At 43.0% G+C, this 18532-nt stretch overlaps 1 protein-coding gene across 2 annotated transcripts in view; it reads left to right on the forward strand.

Annotated features, from left to right (window-relative positions):
- Window positions 1-18532, forward strand: part of IQGAP1 (IQ motif containing GTPase activating protein 1) — a 47731-nt gene that overhangs the window by 13756 nt on the left and 15443 nt on the right. For both annotated transcript variants that reach the window (XM_042887974.1, XM_042887975.1), the window contains exons 12-26: window positions 621-784; window positions 1030-1190; window positions 1699-1823; window positions 6272-6435; window positions 9816-9906; window positions 11060-11227; window positions 11623-11765; window positions 12099-12269; window positions 12804-12887; window positions 13016-13087; window positions 13186-13255; window positions 14495-14703; window positions 15691-15846; window positions 15999-16162; window positions 17274-17498. In XM_042887974.1, coding sequence (XP_042743908.1) covers window positions 621-784; window positions 1030-1190; window positions 1699-1823; window positions 6272-6435; window positions 9816-9906; window positions 11060-11227; window positions 11623-11765; window positions 12099-12269; window positions 12804-12887; window positions 13016-13087; window positions 13186-13255; window positions 14495-14703; window positions 15691-15846; window positions 15999-16162; window positions 17274-17498 — 2167 coding nt within the window. The remainder of the gene's footprint in view (window positions 1-620; window positions 785-1029; window positions 1191-1698; window positions 1824-6271; window positions 6436-9815; window positions 9907-11059; window positions 11228-11622; window positions 11766-12098; window positions 12270-12803; window positions 12888-13015; window positions 13088-13185; window positions 13256-14494; window positions 14704-15690; window positions 15847-15998; window positions 16163-17273; window positions 17499-18532) is intronic.

The following is an 18532-nucleotide window of genomic DNA, read 5'->3' on the forward strand; positions in this document are numbered from 1 at the left end:
TAGTTCAATTTATAACACATAAAAAGAAAGCTGATAGGGATCTGGTTACAGGTGGTTTAAATTACAAGAGGGAGATGGTGCAAGTCTAGTAACTAGGAGGTTACCTTCAGAGAGCCAGTAAGGTACTTTGTACTGCTTGATGTTTATTTCCCCATTTGTGCTATGTTAAAGTGAAAACACTGTAGGGTGTAGAGGACACTGTAGAATGCCTGGTACTGCCATGACCAGTAATAGATACTGGAAGGAAAAGTTGTTATGAATTACCTATGAAGAACATTGGCAGTTCTGAGGCTTCTTATTGGCAGAAGGTGGTGAGACAGTCCTCTGATAATCAGACAAAAGGTAAACTGGTTTAAAAATGAGTCTTACTTTGAAAAGGGCCTTGTGTAGTCTGGTTGTTTACAGTAATGCAGGACTAGTTGGGTAAACAAATGATCGGAAAACCTATAGGGGAATTAGGTTGTGTGTGTTTGTGGTTTTTTTTTTTTTGTTTTTTTTTTTTTAGGTTAGGGTTCTTACTATTAAATACAGTACAAGTGCTTGCATTACTGGGAGCCCAACTGTCTGCCGCCGTTGTTCTCATGCTGCCTCTTTGATGTGCTGCCTCTTCAAACTTCTAGGGCTGGCGGCAGTGACCAGAATTAATGCTGCAATTAGAATGGGTGATGCAGAGAAGACTGTGGCAGAAATGATGAACCCAGAGGCCCAGCTACCAGAGGTTTATGCATTTGCTGCTGATCTTTATCAAAAGGAGCTGGCCACCTTGCAGCAACAAAGCCATGATGTAAGTAATACATTCTTATTTCTGTAAATTGATATGGATCACCAAATCTGCCTTGTCTGTTTCACTAAATGTGCCTGTCTTGAGTGTTGGTAGAACTGCCTTGATGCTTAGTTTGTTCTGATGTGATGCTTAATCTTGAAGTCTTGAGCTACTCGGCGCTGTAAGATTCTATTTTAATCTCTTGGTGCTCTAGCAATGGTTTTGAAGAGCAAGTGTAATTGATCTGTATTCCCCTTTGTATGCAGGGTAACCTCACCCATGCAGAATTATCTGTTGCTGTAGAGATGCTCTCTTCTGTGGCTGTGATTAATAGGGCTTTGGATTCAGGGGATGTGAGTACAGTATGGAGACAACTGAGCAATCCTGTCACAGGTCTGACAAACATTGAGGATGAGAACTGTCAGAGGTGAGTGTTTTGAAGGTTCGTGTCAGTCTTTGATACTGCTCACGTTCATGAGAGGTTCGGTTTTCTTCCCCTTATCCTTCAGGTTCTTTCACTGCTTACTCCAATATTAATTTATTCTCTCTCGGTTCTTGCATCTTGTCTTTGCATTCACCGTTTCTTACTAATCTGCTCTGAGTACCGTCTCTCAGACCTTTATCAAGGTTTCACAACAAAGCTATGTTGTGGCCCTACGAGGTTCTCAATTGCACTAGGCCAGCTCCTGCCCTGTGTTTTTTGTCTGAAAGTGTCATGTGGTGTTTTAGTGCTTTTCTTGATTGTTTTGCACTGGAGCTGACCACCTTGCTCACGGTCTTTTGTCTTTTTCCTATTCTTTCTTTCGTATATGTCAGTTTTAACCCTCGTGTTACTTCTTCCATTTTGTGTTTGGTTCTCATTGCTGTCTTGTGTGTTCCCTGGCCAGTTTTTCATGACATGATACTTGCTGGTTTTGACTTTTGTTCTTTGGCAGATATATTGATGATCTGATGAAGCTGAAAGCTCAGATGCGTGCAGAAGAAAATGAATTTATCACATGGAATGATATCCAGTCATGTGTGGATCGTGTGAACTTAGCTGTGCATGAAGAACATGAAAGTAAGTTTTGCTTGATCAGTGCTAGACTGATCCTAGATCATAAGGTGTGCTAAAACTAGGTGCATGCCAATGAACAATCTTGTTGCTTGATTCATATAGACTGAGATAGTTGCCTTTTGCCACTGCTTCTTATGTAGCTGAGTTGCCCTGAAAAGGCTATCATCTAGAGAGGCTTAAATGTTATGTCAGAGCCTGAAATCTTGACTGACTTGCTGTCTGGATCTCCAAATAGACACGGGCTTCCTGTGTGGCTTCAGTTCATCTGATCACGTGACCCAAACAAGTGCATGCCATGTGCATGCGTGCACCAAAGCACTAGTTTTGCAGCCTTTTATTTGTGAGGCGTCACAGCAGAAGCCTGGAAGTTCATGTAATCCTGCTCCTTGTTTCTTGTAACACTCCTATATACAACAATAGGGACAACAGAAAACCCAAACCAGCAACCATAAAATGCAGAAAATCTTATAATGACGTAAGTTGACATCTTGTGACATAGTTTTGGTAGGAAACTTCTTAATTCTTTCACCTGCTAGTGTTTCATAGAATGGCCTGGGTTGGGAAGGACCACAAAAATCATTTAGTTTCAACCCCCCTGCTGTGTGCAGGTTGCCAGCCACCGGCCCAAGCTGCACAGAGCCACATCCAACCTGGCCTCAAGTGCCTCCAGGGATGGGGCATCCACAGCCTCCTTGGGCAACCTGTTTCAGTGCAAATATGTTCAGTTTCTTGTGTGCCCCTGTGCATGGATACTTCTTATCTAGTGTCTGAGGAAGTCCTGAAGTCATAGCGACATGTACCCTTCTACTGTCCTGAAACTTGGTTTCAAATTCAAGAATGCTTTCTAATGAGGAGCTGTAACATATTGTTGTTTCACAGAGTAGTCTTTTTCTGCCCCTGTTGGCTAATTAATCAAGGGTAATTACTGCTTAATCCTCTGTGCCCTTTCCTAAGTCAAAAGTTGCTATGTCTGTTTTCCTTCGTTCTTCATGAGATGGAGTCGTGTCAACCGTAGTATGTGTGTTTTTGTAAGAAAGGTCTTTCTTTTCCTACTTTCCCCCAGCACTCATGGGGAGAGCAGCATGCATAAAGGTGTGCATACTGTGTATGTACACACTGTAGGAGGAAGCAAGCAGTCTGTACCGTAGTCTGCCTAGGTGACGGGGAGTTGTCAGATGAAGGACAGAAAAAATGCAGGCATTCTGTGGGCTAAGATAATACTGAGAGGGAAATGCAAGTGATGCTGAGACAAAACATGCTGTTACGGCCTAGACATCACTGTGAAAAGATACTCCGAACACACCTGGGTGCCTTCCTGTGCAACCTACGTTAGTGAGCCTGCTTCTAGTGAGGGGTTTGGTCTACATGATTTCCAGAGGTCCCTTCCAACCCCTGTGATTTTTGTGCATCTGTGATTCTCCAAATGAACTGCCCAACAGTTCAACTTAAACAAATTTCATCTAGTTATTGGTGATGTGGAAACTTAAGATGAAAGATCTGGCGCGCTAGCAGTCATGGAAGCAAATAATAGATAATGTTAGATCTTTTAATAGAAGGCCTACAATTAGGTATTTGTGTGTGTTAGGCTGTGAAATCTCTATTAAAGCAGAATAGAGAACAGTAAGAACAAAAAAATCTAGCACTACTGAATGGGGGAAGAGGAAGAATGGACTGACATCTTGAGTGGATTTTGTTAAGTGTTCTCTGCAGCTCATTGCTACTACTTGGACATGTTTAAAATTTTTCATTTCAAGTTTTCTGTCAAAAAAAAAAATAGAGAAAAAGCATGAATTGGACAATACTTAGTTGTTGTTTGCTATCTTACTGTATGTTTCTGTGTAAAAACAGTGGAGTCCTGCCTGCAATCTATCTTACCTTGAGAAATAAATAGAAATGTATATTGGAAGCCAGTTTGATGGCATACGTCTGAGAACAGAAGTAGGTATGTGAATATGTAAAATTTACACAGAGCTTATTTTTACTAAACATAATTTAGAGGTGATGGCAATTGATGTGGAAGAATAAGGACACTTCAGAATGATGTGAATATGTTTCACTACATTCTTGAAAGCCACGGTTAAGAAAACAATTCAATGGCTTAGTTTCACAGAAAAAGTGAAATGGTGTGCGTTTAAAAAAATAGAGTGCAGGACAGAAAGAATTCTAATGGTAGTCTTGGTCCACTACCAGCTGTAACTTTGAATAATGTGTGAAAGGAAGGCTTTCTGTAGGTCTTCATAATGTTCTTGAAGTATGCCTCTGTGCACTGCTGTAGATAACAAGTTTCGTGGAATCACGGGACATCCCAAGTTGGGAGGGACTCATGAGGATCATGGAGTCCAACTCCTGGCTCCGCTCTGGACCGCCTAAAAATCAGACCGTCTGTCTGAGAGCATTGTCCAAATGCTTCTTGAGCTCTGGCAAGCTCATTGCGGTGAGCGCTGCCCTGGGGGAGGCAGTTCCAGTGCGGGACCACTGGAAACAGAAATCCAACTCAGATCTCCCCTGTCACATCTCCAGGCTGTTCCCTTGGGTTCTGTTGTTGTTCGCCAGGGAGCGATCAGTGCCTGCCCCTCTGCTGCCCCTGGTCGGGAAGCTGTAGAGCACCACAGAGTTTCCGCTCAGTCTCTTCTCTGGACTGAGGACTTCAGCTGCTCTTCGTATGTGTTCCCCTCTGGACCCTACACCATCTTTGTAGCCATCCTTTGGACACTTTCTAATAGTTTTATGTCCTTTTCATACTGGGGTGACCCAAACTGTACAGAGTACTCAGGATGAGGCCACAGCGATGCAGCGTAGGGTGGGACAGTCCCCTTCTCTTGACCTGCTAGTAGTCCTGTGCTTGATGCACTCCAGAATACTGTTGGCCTTCCTGGCTACCTGGGAGCACTGTTGAGTCGTATTCAACTTACTGTCAACCAAGACCCTACAATCTCTTTCATCATGGCTGCTCTCCAGCATCTCCCCCCTTAGTCTCTATGTACAGCCAGGTTGCCCTTTCCCAGGTGCAGAATCTGTCACTTGCTCGTACTCAATTTCTTGCAGTTGGTGATTGCTCAGCTCTCTAATTTCTCAGGATCTCTATGCAAGGCCTCTTCACCCTCAACAGATTCAACAGTTCCTCCCAGTTTAGTGTTGTCAGTCAGCTTGCTCGTAACACCTTCTAGTCCTACATCCAAGTCTTTATGAAAGCATTGAAGAAAACTGGCCCTAAAATAGAGCCCTGGGGAACCCCTGGAGTGACTGACTAACAGACCGGTGTGACCTCGTTTACTGTACTGTACCCATCAGCCACTCATTCACCCACTGCATTGTATTGTTGTCTAGTTGTATGTTGGATGTTTTGTCCAGGATTCTGTGAGAAACGATGCTGAAAACTTTACTGAAATCCAAAAAGCCCTCAATGGGCTTTTCTAGGTGAAATACAGAGGTGACCTTGTCATTAAAGAAAGCATAATTAGTTAAATGGTCCTTGAAATGGTGCTTTTTTACAGCAATCATACCATCATCTTAGCAGTCCTGGTTCTTGTGGTGTCCTTAGTGTGTGTATTGTTCCTTAATCTTTGCTCTGTCCAAATGCAGTGCCTGCTATAAAACGCTCCACTTTGTGATTCTTCTACTGCGTGCAGAAGAAAAAGCTGTAGTCTTTGGGTGTTTTAACCCAAGTTGTATCCACTCTGAGCTCCTCACTTTCTTCTAAAAGATCTTTGTTGTAAACTATTCAACTGTGATTTGGGCTGTTGCTTCTTTCAGCAAGCAACAGTTGAATATTCAATATATCTTGAATCGCATGATCTCTGGGTGTCCATTCCAACCCAAATTACTTTGTGATTTGCTGTAGGTTTGGCATGTGTGACTCAGGCTTTGTTCACATTTAGCTAACTGTAAGCTGTCTATTTATGTCTGTTTTTATTTAGTTGAACTGTAGTCCTCGCTGTCCCTGTCAGCACCCACATCTTTTGTAATACAGCTCATAGTATATGCATCCAATAAATCCTGGTATTTCAGAAGTAAAGGCACTGTATTTTTGAATGGCGTTCTGTGCAAAGCTATAGCTTGGTGTGAAGAGCTTTATTCTGAAGGATTCTTGAAAACTTGTGACTTACTAGCCCTGGCCATTGAGGTTTTGATAATTCCCTTCTAGTGGATTTGAGCTACGTGTTGAAGAACTCAGTTCTGTCCATTCATGTGGTCTCCCCGAGGGATTTTTTTTTTTCCTTTTTCCTTTATTTATTACCGTGTCCAGAAATGTGTGGCTTCTTTAAGGTGGAGAAGTGGTCTTGCTTTCTTTACTAGTAGAAAATGATTGCTATTAAAACGTTGCTATTGTCAGCGGGTATTTGGTTTAGCACTAATAGCACTTTTCTTCCAAAGCACAGTTTCCTGATGATGGCAAAGGATTGGATAAGGATTGGATCTTTGTGTTTCTTCTTCTACCCCTTTCTCTCTAGGGATTCTGGCTATTGGGCTTATCAACGAGGCGCTGGATGAAGGAGACACCAGGAAAACTCTGCAAGCCTTACAGATTCCTGCAGCAAAACTGGAGGGTGTAACCCCAAAGGTAGCTCAGCATTATCAGGACACACTGCTTCGGGCTAAGAGAGAGAAAGCACAGGTGGGTGTAGTTAAAAGTATCTCTCAAGAAGCCTTTGTATCTGTGTACTGAGGGCATTCCTGATCTTAAAAGCTGGGAAACAGATCTGGAAATGAAAGGGTCAATGCTGCATGCTATCAGCTGATGTTACCTGGCCAGTTTGGATCTGTCTGTATGAAGGAAAGAGAGATGCAGACATAACACGTGAATCTTTGTGAACTACAGAGATGGACTTATCTTAGGTCCAGAGTGGCACATGTACCTTCTTTTTGGAGATATAAGGAGATATGTTCAGTTTCATTTCTTTTTATAAGAAGACAGTGTTTATTCTGATAGTTCTGAATTTGCAAATGCAAGTCTCCTTCAGTCTCATTTTTCTAGTGCTATTTTTTTAAATGTATCCATAGGTGTAGTTACATAAAGCAAAAATAAAATTTCAGAAATAGGAAAAAAAAACTTGATGATGAATTTGTCCAGAAGGAGGGGAAAATAGAAAACAAAATGTATGCTTCTAGCAAGATGTGTATGGATGCCTGTCACTCACTAGGTGACACTGCAGATGCTATGTATTTTTTGCGTGGTGGTTGTCTGTTGTGGTAGCCCAGGACTTCTCCTGACTTAAATGGAGTTGCCACTTTGCGTAGCTGGTCTGTATGTACAGGTGAAAATGGAGAGAGGAAGAATGATCTCACCTTACCGCTTTAGGAAGGAAGATGAAACACTATATGGGTGGTGTTTGGTTGCCCTGCCTGGGCAGGGGGGGGGAGATTCGTGATCCTTGAGGTCCTTCCAACCCTGTGATTCTGTGGTGTACATGCTACTGATTTTTTTTTTTTTTTTTTTTTTTCAAATAGATGAGTGGGATGCTACTTTATTTCCTTATACTTACAAAGAAGTAGCAGATGTGCTTCCTTTCAGTTGCCTAAGAGTGTTTAAATTTTTTTTTTTTTTTTGTAATATCTTTCCAGTTGTGGAGCTCATTGTTCTAATTCCAGCAGGGATTTTAGCGTAGAGACTGAGATGATACTGTGTTCAACATTGGTGTTTTTTTTGTATGTTTGCTTGCTTTGTTTTTTTGACTAAGTGTAAACCTTCACGATGGCAGTGTCCGAAAACTGCACTGGTGATGCAGATCACTGAGCAGCTTCCTCAGTGGCCCTGAAAGGGTTCATGTTCCTCAGGAACCCATTTTGTGCTGAAGCATTTCCTCCTACTGAGTGAGAATGAAATAACGAGTTGTTCTTGGTGTGCACGTAAGCTTCTGCCAGGCTGGATTGGTGACTTCAGTTGACGTGAAATTACCTCATTGAGGCATATGTTCAATGTAGGGCTCCTCCCTGCAACATGGCAGCAATTTCAGAGATCGTGAGATCGTGGTACAGACTAGCACTGTAGGTAGAACAGTTGCTGTCCTGAGTCAACGTGCTTACTAGCTGGTGACTTCTGTACCTTGGGACTGAGAGGGATTGTAGTTCAGCACAAGGCAGGGGATCTGGCATATGATGCGATTTCTCATGTGATGAGCAGTGAGAGAAGTGTTAACCCTGCAATGTGTGACAGCGCGTGTCCCTGCTGGGGGGACTGTGGCAGTAAATGCACGGGAAAGATCAGACGGTTTTGATAGTCCTGGGATTGATGACTGCTGATAGAGATGACAGTGCAAGAGTTTGTTCCTTTAAGTCTCCCACCCTTCCTCAGACAGGGGTTTCTACATTGCTGAAGCAGTCCTGGGACTCCTTGGACATTCAGATAAAACTTGTTAAAGGGATGTAGGTTTCAATCCAAAACAGTGGTAATGTGGAGGGTATGTAAGGAAATGTCAATTTTCAGTCCTGCCACAGAACTCTTAATGCTGGAATATAGTGGCTCTTTGTGCAGGGTGATTATTAATCCGTGTCAGAAGTCAATGTTTCCTGTGTCCTGTTTGCACATCAGGAGTTGTTGGAGGGATGGCAATTGCTTCTTAAGATTTCCTTCCATAGTAACCCCCAGGAAGCAACAGTGGGGGTGGAGGAGCTGTGCTTGGCAGCTGCTGGACTATTGTTCATGATGTGTATTTTGGGGTTTGCTAAACACTTGTCTCTTGGAAAATTTCTGTGTGTAACATTATTTAATGAGTTTCTTCAGCCAAAACATAAGATATGGTGTGATCAGTACTCCACAGCAAATGGTCTGTTAAAAGAGAGACTTGAGAGATGCTTTTACTGTTGTACATTTGTATTTACCCCCAGTACATACAGTGCTTTTTGATTTGCCGGTACAGAAATGTGCAAACCTTTGTGGATGGGACAAGAGCAGCCTGCTGTTGTGTTAGTTACCCATCAGTTTTTAGTTGCTGCTCCTGTATGTGCATTTCCACTTCATAAAGTTTCCCTGAACAACTCCTTGCAGCCTGGTACTGGGAAAGGACTCTTGTTAGTCTCTGTTTGTGTCCACCTCAGCGGAACAAAGCTTTTCAGGAAAAGTGCTAGGAGTGCTGGTAGGCGGGCAGCCAGGTGGCTGTGAGTGGGCAGTGTGCTCGTGCTGCCTGGAAGGCTTCAGTAAAGAGGTGATCCTTGCACTTGGCATTGGTGAGGCTGCTCGTGTACTGTGTCCAGTTCTGCCCTGCCCCCCCAAACAGGAGACACGAATGTACTGGAGATAGGCCAGCGTAGGGCCACTGAGGTGCCTGAGGGACTGGAACAGCTCTCCAGAGAGGAAAGCTGAGGGTGAGGAGACTCTTTAGTCTAGAGATGAGAGGGCTTGGAGGGAATCTCTTCAGTGTATGTGAAAGCTGGAAGTGGAAGTTGAGGACAAGAGGCATTGAGTAAAAGTGGGGTTCGAGAGGTTCCATCTAAACGTCAGACAGCACTTTACAGTGGAGGTAACTGAGCAGTAGCGGAGGTCAACCAGAGAGGGACTGGAGTCTTTTCTTTGGAGTTGTTCAGAAGCCATCTGGATCTGGTCTGTCCTGGATAATGTGCTCTCGGTGTCCGTGCTGGAGCAAGGGGGTTGTACCAGATGAGCTCAGAGGTCCCTTTCCGTCTTAAATTGTTCCGTGATTTTCTTTTTTGGGCTCCTTGGAAAGGCACGTCCTATTGGCAAATACAGCTTTAGGACTGACCAGTGCAGATTGCTTGGCGTTGGGATGTCTTGGTGTTTGTTGGAGTGATACCACTGATGGAACTTCTTGGTGGGAGTTCCTTGTCCTGAAAAGAGTTTTGGCCTGGTAATGCTGTAGTTGCTTCTGCTAGTAACAAATGTCCATTATGGCCTTGTGTTGAAATTGATTAGAAAGATGCTGAAATGCTTCCTGTATCCCTTGAAACTGCAATTGCTCAGAGGTGGTGGTTTTGTTTTGCACAACCAGTGACACTCTTTTCCTCATGCTGCGAATGCTTTCCTCATCATATTCTCTTCAGGACACTCAGGATGAAACAGCTGTGCTTTGGCTCGATGAAATTCAGGATGGGATTCAGAAGGCTAACAAGGACACTGAAGAGTCACAGAGATGTAAGTATTGTGGCAAATACCGTGGTTCAATGCCATTATCAACCAAATATTCGTCACCAAATGAAAGAATGTGAGCAAGAAATGTAAACACGCAAAGGAAACTAAAATACAAGTGTTTGCTTCAGGTAGGTGTAGATGTTTTTTCTTTCAACAATGAATGTCACAGCCTTTCAATTTCAATTCTTTAAATCTTTTTGGAAGGATACGTCATTGTTTCAGTTGTGCTTGTGACTGTGTTGCGTCCTAGGCAGAGATACCTATTGAATCTCTGTCCAGGTGTTTGACATTAGCAGATAACTGTGTCTGTCTGTGGTTGGGTAGTCAAGCGTGAGGATGTTCATGTGCACAGTTGTGGTGCTTCTTAGCTTTCATTGTGTTGTACTGTTGCCTTAATTCTATGAAGTATTTCTCAAACTACTTTTTTTTTTTTTTTTTTTTTTTTTTGCACTAAGTGCAGATAAAAACACAAATCAGTGCAGTTGGCAGGTGGACTGTGCCAAAGAACATTTGGTCAAAAGCAGGATTAAAGTATGTTTCTTTGAGCCTAAGATCTTCAGATACCCTTCTACCTCTCTGTGTGTGAACAGACATTTGCTCAGTGCTGAAAATGACTGTATCTCGTGTTCACTGCTTCGGTGAGATACCTGTGGTTGATTTTGTACTGCGTTTGCAACAGAGTTCTGGAGTAGCCCTGGGTTAGCTCTTTCCTCATCATCTTCTTGTTGATAACCTGTTCTGTGTTCAGGTTGCTATTCTTGCTAGGAACGGTGCAGTCGCTGGAAAGGTGCTTTTTGAGTCAGTTGTCTGCTGTACCAGGGCTCTGCAAAAAGAAACTGCCTTAACTACAGCTGTTGTCAGAGTACAGCTGAGTGAATGGATAAAAGGTTGTAGAGAAATACTGTCGATAAATCAGCACCATAGTAGGACTAAGAGCACAAAAAAAACCGCTGTCAGACACTGTGCCATACACAGATGCACACTCTGTAGTAAAAAGATTGTTGTACACCAAGTTGTCTTTTTGTAATCAGTATTTTTATCTATAAATACAGGAAAGTATTTGTGTACACTCGCACAGTGCCTTGCTCTCTTAGGTTTGTTGTGAGTCACTGAGCTCCTGACTGCGCAGGTAACCTGCCTCCTCCTGTTGTTGAAGTTTCCTTAGGAATTCTGGCCATTAATGAAGCAGTCGATCACGGAGATACCAGCCCTACCCTGAGTGCCTTGCGCTCACCAGATGTGGGGCTGTATGGAGTCACTCCAGAGTGTGCAGAGACATACCAGCGAGAGTTGGCAGAAGTCAAAAGGAGAAAAATGGCAACAGGTGAACCCCAAATAGCTAACTGCTAGTGCAGTAAATTCAAGATGATTGCCTGTAGAATGGAAACCAGAGGGGGGAAAAAGTGAGGAGCAGTCTTGCATTATGGGTATCTTGTTAGAATCTCATGTTATAGGAAATTGAGGCTGCCTTGTAAACTGAAGCCTTTATTAAAGGAAAGAAAAAAAAGGTCGGAGAGAAATTAAGTTAACTGTGGAATATTCTCCACCTGTAGAATATATTGTGCTTAGGTAGTTCTTGCGGTGGTTCATTGGAGTCTCAGGGATTCTTTCTATTGTTTGGAGGAAGGACCCTCTCCATGCATTTCCTTCTTGTAGTGTTTGTATGTGAGGAAGATAGATACGTGTTTGCTTTCAACATACCACCACTTCTGCTTTTAGGAGGCAATGGCAGCGAATGGGTGAAACACTGGGTGAGAGGAGGCTATCATTATTATCATAACCTGAGGACCAGAGAGGGAGGATGGGATGAACCAACTGAATTTGTGCAGAATGACACACAGCTGTCACGGGAGGAGATACAGGTAAAGCACGTGCTCTTTTTCTCTTAAGTTGAAGTTGCCACTATTTCAGGCCTTATTGCAACTTTAAGAAGTAATGTTTCACCACAGTAGTAAAGTTAGCAAGCTTTGTATCTTATTTCCCTGTTCATTGTCTGCTTTGCACATCAGCACCTCTTTGTGCTATTGTGGAGAATGTGCACACCTTTATCACCAGAACAAGACAGTATTGCTGCTTACTGAAAAGCAACTTGTAAGTTTCTCTTGAGCATAATACAGAAGCCACTGTGTAACATGCCATTTTTGCATCTCCCTTTTCTCTTCCTGGCTCTTCTTCCTACCATAACACTAATCTAGAGCACTATATCTGGAGTCACGGCAGCATACAACCGAGAGCAGTTGTGGCTGGCCAATGAGAACCTGATTGTGAAGCTTCAGGCTTGTTGTCGAGGCTACCTTGTTCGTCAGGAATTCAACTCCAGAATGAGTTTTTTGAAGAAGCAAGTTCCAGCCATCACTTGCATCCAGGTATGAAATCCCCTAATTCTGTTTGAAACTTGTACTTGTCAGCTGCTCTCCACACGCACGCTTATTGAAAGCTGGTTTTGTTCAACTCAAACAGTTGCCATGCACAATTATCTTCATTTTGCAAAATACTGAAAGGCATTTCCTTCTCCCTAGGAATTACTATATATAAATTACTTCCCTTCCTTTTCCCATTTGTCCGTGGGTTTGGAGAATTGAAGATGGAATTGCGAATTGTGAAATGGATGTGAATTTGGTTGTTTAGTTAAACATTTGTTCTCTAGCTGTGTTTCTGAAGGCCCACGCTCTTGGTGCGGGGTGCTGCTAAGTTCCTCACAATGACAGCTGGTAGTGGAAAAAATAGTTAAGACTTCACTGCGTATCTTTTCCTGCATATATCTTGTAAGATGACCATGTCTCTGTTACATTTTATTCAGCCGAAGGGAAGTGGAAACTGAGCAGCAGAAAGAGGCATAGAATATTGAATTACTGCTTTTCAATTTGAAAAGTTCCCCTTTTTCTTGTGTGTGTTTTCAGTCCCAGTGGCGTGGCTATAAACAGAGGAAGGCATATCAAATCCGTTTGGATTACTTACGAGCACACAAGGACCAAGTAGTGAAGGTAGCAAAGGCTCTCTTGATTTTTTTTTTTTTTTTTTTTGTTTGTTTGTTTGTTTTTGTTCACATTTTTGGTAGCAATATTTGTGGAAAAGACTTTTATCTGACCTGCTCTGGGATTCTTTCCTATAGATTCAGTCACTGACCAGGATGTATCAAGCCAGAAGGCGTTACAGAGATCGCCTGCAATATTTCAGAGACCACGTAAGAGATTGTGAAATGAATTCAGTATCTGACACTTTTTTTTTTTACTCTTCTCTTAACAAGTTTAAGTGGCTGGATTTTTTTTTTTTCCATTCTAGATAAATGATGTTATAAAAATTCAAGCTTTTATCCGAGCAAACAAAGCACGAGAAGACTACAAAACCCTCAGTAAGTATGGCCAAAAGAATAAAGCTAATATGCTTTGAATCTCTATTTGCAAAAGAATACTGTGAGTGAGATCTGCAACATGAAGACAGCTATGAAAATCAGTTGGGGTGAAGTGGTGCAAAGAGTAGATAGGTAGGTAGGTAGGAAGGTGGCTGAAGGAAAAATTCCCTCTGGCTGAGGGAGTGGAATGCTCTGTGTCAGCAAGTTTGATGACACAAAACTGGGAAGAGTGGCTGACACAGCAAAAGGCTGTGCTGCCTTCCAGCGAGACCTGGAGAGTTGGGTGGGGAGAAACAGAACGAGAAAGAACAAGGGCAGGTGTAGAGTCTTGCATCTGGGCAAGAGCAGCCTGAGTACCAGTATAGGTTGGGGGCTGAGCTGTTGGAGAGCAGCGTAGGAGAAAGGGATTGGGGGATCCTGATGGGCAGCAGGAGGAGCATGAGCCAGCAGTGTGCTCTCGTGGCCAAGAGGGCATCCTGGGGTGTATGAGAACGAGTATGGATAGGAGGTGGAGAGGTTCTCTTTCCCCTCTACTCTGCCCTGATGAGTGGAGCATCTCCCTATGAGGAAAGACTGAGGAAGCTGGGTCTCTTTAGCTTGGAGGAGACTGAGGGGTGACCTCGTTAATGTTTATAAATGTGTGAATAGTGAGTGTGAGGAGGATGAAGGCAAGCTCTTCTCAGTGACATCCAGTGATAGGACAAGGGGCAATGTGTGCAAGCTGGAGCATAGGAGGTCCCACATAAATAAGAGGAAAAACTTCTTCACGGCAAGGGTAACAGAACACTGGGATGGGCTGCCCAAAGAGGTTGTGGGATCTCCTTTGGAGACATTCAGCAGCTACCTGGACATGTTCCTGTGTGCCCTAATCTAGGTGATCCTGCTCCAGCAGGGGGGTTGGACGAGATGATCTTTTGAGGTCCCTTCCTATTCCTGACATTCTGTGATTCTGTGCAAACTTTTTTCACGGTAGTACTTTTGCTGCTGGGAAATAGGAGCGCAGATCTTTGGTGTAAGTTCAGCAAGGTGGACTCCCCTAAGCTGATACTTCATTCTATAGTGTTGACTTCTGTTGTGATTTCTTCCATGCAAGAAGTTCCGGAATCTGTCAGAAGTTATTCAAGCACGTTGGTGTTAATTTTATCCTGGACTGGCTGCTGCTTGACATGCTGTCTGCACAGAGATAACACATGCATTAATTTGTTTCCTGTCCTCTGATGTTTTGTCACTTGTTTTTAGTTAATGCTGAAAACCCACCTATGGCTGTGGTTCGGAAATTTGTTCACTTGCTCGATCAGAGTGACCAAGATTTTCAGGAGGAGCTGGAGCTAATGAAACTGCGTGAGGAAGTTGTGACCTTGATCCGATCTAATCAACAGCTTGAAAATGACCTCAATCTCATGGACATCAAGATTGGACTGCTAGTAAAGAACAAAATTACACTGCAGGTAGGAAATGCAGTGCTGGGAGACTAGCAGAGTGAATTGAGGCCAATGGTAGTTAGCATGAGGACCTTCTGAGCCTGAATCTCACTCAGATTCAGTGGGAAATATTTCCCCCAGAGTTACAGGTTTTCCTTCCAGTAAGTTCCTAACTGTTCCACTTATTACTATGTATCCCTAGAAAGATAACTGCAGAAGAAACATCAAGACTCGAAGCGTTGTAAAAACAAAACACCGGAAAAGAACCCACTCCGGACCAAGGGGAAAGCAATAGATTGTATGCTTGAAGGCTCTGTTCACTTGTGGTTACATTAGTCTTGGACTTGCACACCTCAATTTCTCACATTTTGTGTGTTGTATCAGAAGGGGGAGGTGATTTCGGAGCAGGAAATGTGCTCAGGCTGCTTGGTGTTTGTTGGCTGATGGAAGCCCCCTCTGTCACTTTGCTGACGATTGATTGCACACAAGAACAACATTGCTGATACAGTGGTGCCTTTTTTTAATTCAAGCTGAAGTTACAGTCACCTTTTCCTTTGGTCCTGAATAGCGTAGTGCTAGGCTTGACCTTGTGTAAAATCTGAACCATGGCAGCAGTAAAGTTCAGTACCAAAGGAGACTCCAGCTCTTGGGCTGATGCTGGCAGCAAAAAGTATCATCGTTATCAGAGTATGTGGAGGCAGTGAGTCAGCAAAATAGAAACAGGTTGGCGCTTTAAGCACAGTTGAGAAAGAAAGGCATTTTCAAGCATCTTCAGAACGCTACCAGCTCTGACAGTAGTCCCTGCTCAAAGCAATTAGTCCTTCTAGGTTCTCAACAAATTCTGGAATTTGGGGACAAAACAGAAATCACTGCTATAACGGAATGTTTCACTTCATGATCTCCTGATGTACCTTGACTGCCTTATCCACATATAAGGAAATGGTATCATGTGCAGCTTTTTCCAGTATTGCATGTTATTTAAATGTGGAATCTGTCCCTCTGTGTTCTTTGCAGGATGTTGTTTCTCATAGCAAAAAGCTTACCAAGAAGAACAAGGAACAGCTCTCTGACATGATGATGCTAAACAAGCAAAAGGGAGGTTTGAAAGCTTTGAGCAAAGAGAAGAGGGAAAAGCTGGAAGCCTATCAACATCTTTTCTACTTACTTCAGGTATGCAGCTTTTCCTTCACTCCTCTTGTCATAGATGCTCACATGTATTGGAACAGTCTGTACTTATGCACTGCAGTGTTGAGGCACTGTCTGTCTTTGTGGTGTTGGCTTTTGTGGACACGTGCACTAAGTAGTTTTCCTTCTTGTTTTAGACTAACCCAACATACTTGGCCAAGCTGATTTTTCAGATGCCTCAAAACAAATCCACGAAGTTCATGGATTCAGTCATCTTCACGCTGTATAACTATGCGTCCAATCAGAGAGAGGAATATCTGTTGTTGCGGCTGTTCCAAACAGCATTGCAGGAGGAGATCAAGTACGTTGTAGCATAGGACACAGCCTTGCTGTTGCCTCAGTTCGGACTGCTGCTAAAATTGAACCTGTTCTTGTGTGATGTCCCATGCTGATTTGCAGATGATGCTGAACTGTCCCTGCATTCTGCTCATGCTGTTTCACGTTAGTCCTTTCTGTAATCTGGAATGGAGGAATTAATTCTTTAGGATTAAAGCCATTTTTCTTTAACACATGCTTTGTTGCTCAGGGAAGCACTATTTTTGATCTAATGCAGTGCTTTCCTAAGATTCAGTCCAATCTAAATTCTCTGCTGTCTGGTAACAAGGACTTCAAACAGACTGTGAGCTTGGGCTTTACAGGCCAGAGTGAAGCTGACGCGAAGGACACTGTTTTCAAAAACTGATGAGGAGGCTGAAAATCAGATGCTGTCTGGTTTGGGTTTTTTACAGGCTGTCAGACTTAAGGATTCTGGCTGTCTGTAAGCATGATTGAGTTGATTGTCACTTAGGAGTTTGGTGTTTATGACTTCTGGCTGATACAGAGCTTCACAACTTGCTAGGAAGACCAAATACATATAATGTTGGAGACAGTCATGCCTTTTTTGGTGCTTTTTAGTATGAGGATGGTATGTGCCCTTGAACAGATAACGTCTAAAATATCTGTTTAATTATTATTATTTTTTCTTGGAGTAGTGGTTCAGGAAAATGCATGTATATGCTTTATTCTCTGCTGCTGGATTTCCCATAGCGGCATACTGTGAATGGCTTTTGTTGTTGATTGCTTACTTGCTTATTTAAATACTGAAAGAAAATAGTTCTGCCTATGTAGAACTCCCTTTGTTTCCTCTGTATTTCTGAGATGCGCTCTTTAACAGAATGTACAGCTGGATCGACATGCCCTGTTACAGAGGTGTCCACAGGCAAATGGTGCTGGATTTCCCAAGTGAGGCTGTAGTGCTCCTTGCCTCCTGTGTTCTCATCCAGTGCTGTTTGTTACTGCTGTAGTGAGATTTTATTACCAATCTTTTATTTGTTCCCCAAGGGTGACGCTGAGCAGCAACCTTGTGATTCTATAATGCTGTGTCTAAAGGTGATGTAAGCATACCTCACACTTCATATTGATTCTTCCTTCAGATCAAAAGTAGACCAAATCCATGAAATTGTGACTGGGAATCCTACTGTCATTAAAATGGTTGTAAGTTTCAACCGTGGTGCCCGTGGTCAGAACGCACTGAGGCAGATCTTGGCCCCAGTTGTGAAGGAAATAATTGATGACAAATCGCTCAACATCAAAACGGATCCAGTGGATATTTACAAGTCCTGGGTTAACCAGATGGAATCTCAGACTGGTGAGGCCAGGTATGGAAGCTGTTGCTACTGTTTTTTTCTAAAAGTTGCTCAGCTGTTCTGCATTGCTCTGTTAATCGTTCCAAACCATCCCTGCATTCATTGCATGCATCTGTCCAGTTGATACCAGTTTTTTTCCATCACCTCGAGATTGGTTTCTTCTGAAAGGTATAAAGATCATCTTGTGACAGGGGTGTAGAGACTATTAGAAGTGAATCTCATTAGGAGATAGGCCAAAAAAAAGAACCCCAGAAAACATTTCTTTTGTGTTAGCTCATACATTTAGATAATTATTGATTTGTCTTCTAAGCTAGCAGGTATCACGTAGAGAGAAAGTACCCATCAGTTCCATGCCAAACTTTGTTCATTTTCCATTTTGTGTGTAGCTAGGATATAGGTTCTATTTGCAAGAGAACAAAACCTGGAGAATAAGCATACCGTTGCAGTTTCTTTTGGTCCTAATCTTCTAACCTGAATAATTCAACCCTCTCTTTATTCCAGGTAACCAAGTCTTCCATTTCTCTTTTAGAAAGTGCTCATATTTTCCCTGGTTTTCCTTTTATCACTGGTGTGAACTTGCAGAAGCTTTTGTTGTTGCCCTTAATATCCATGTCCAGATTCAATTAGATCAGGGCTTTGCATTTCCTAATGCTATCCCTGGCTTCTCAGACACTTTCTCTGTATTACTTCTGGGCTTGCTGTTCTTATGTCCATAGTCTTTCTTCTTGTGTTTGAGTTTGTCCAGGAGGCTTGCAGGCCTCCTAGCATTTTTGTCTCATTTTTGTCCTTTTTGCTGGTATGCATTACTACTGTGTTTGTAGGAGATGGTCCTTGAATATCAGCAGGTGTTCTGGGGCCCTTATTCCTTCCAAGGCTTTATCCTGCATTACTCTACCGAGCCAATCTCTGAAGGAGTTGCTCTGGAACAGGCTGCCCAAGGAGGCTGTGGATGCCCCATCCCTGGAGGCATTCAAGGCCTGGCTGGATGTGGCTCTGGGCAGCCTGGGCTGGCGGTTGGTGAACCTGCACACAGCAGGGGTTGGAAC

Source organism: Lagopus leucura, unplaced genomic scaffold, assembly GCF_019238085.1.
Source record: "Lagopus leucura isolate 7727_CA_CO unplaced genomic scaffold, USGS_WTPT01 Super-Scaffold_100128, whole genome shotgun sequence".
NCBI classification, from domain to species: Eukaryota; Metazoa; Chordata; class Aves; order Galliformes; family Phasianidae; genus Lagopus; species Lagopus leucura.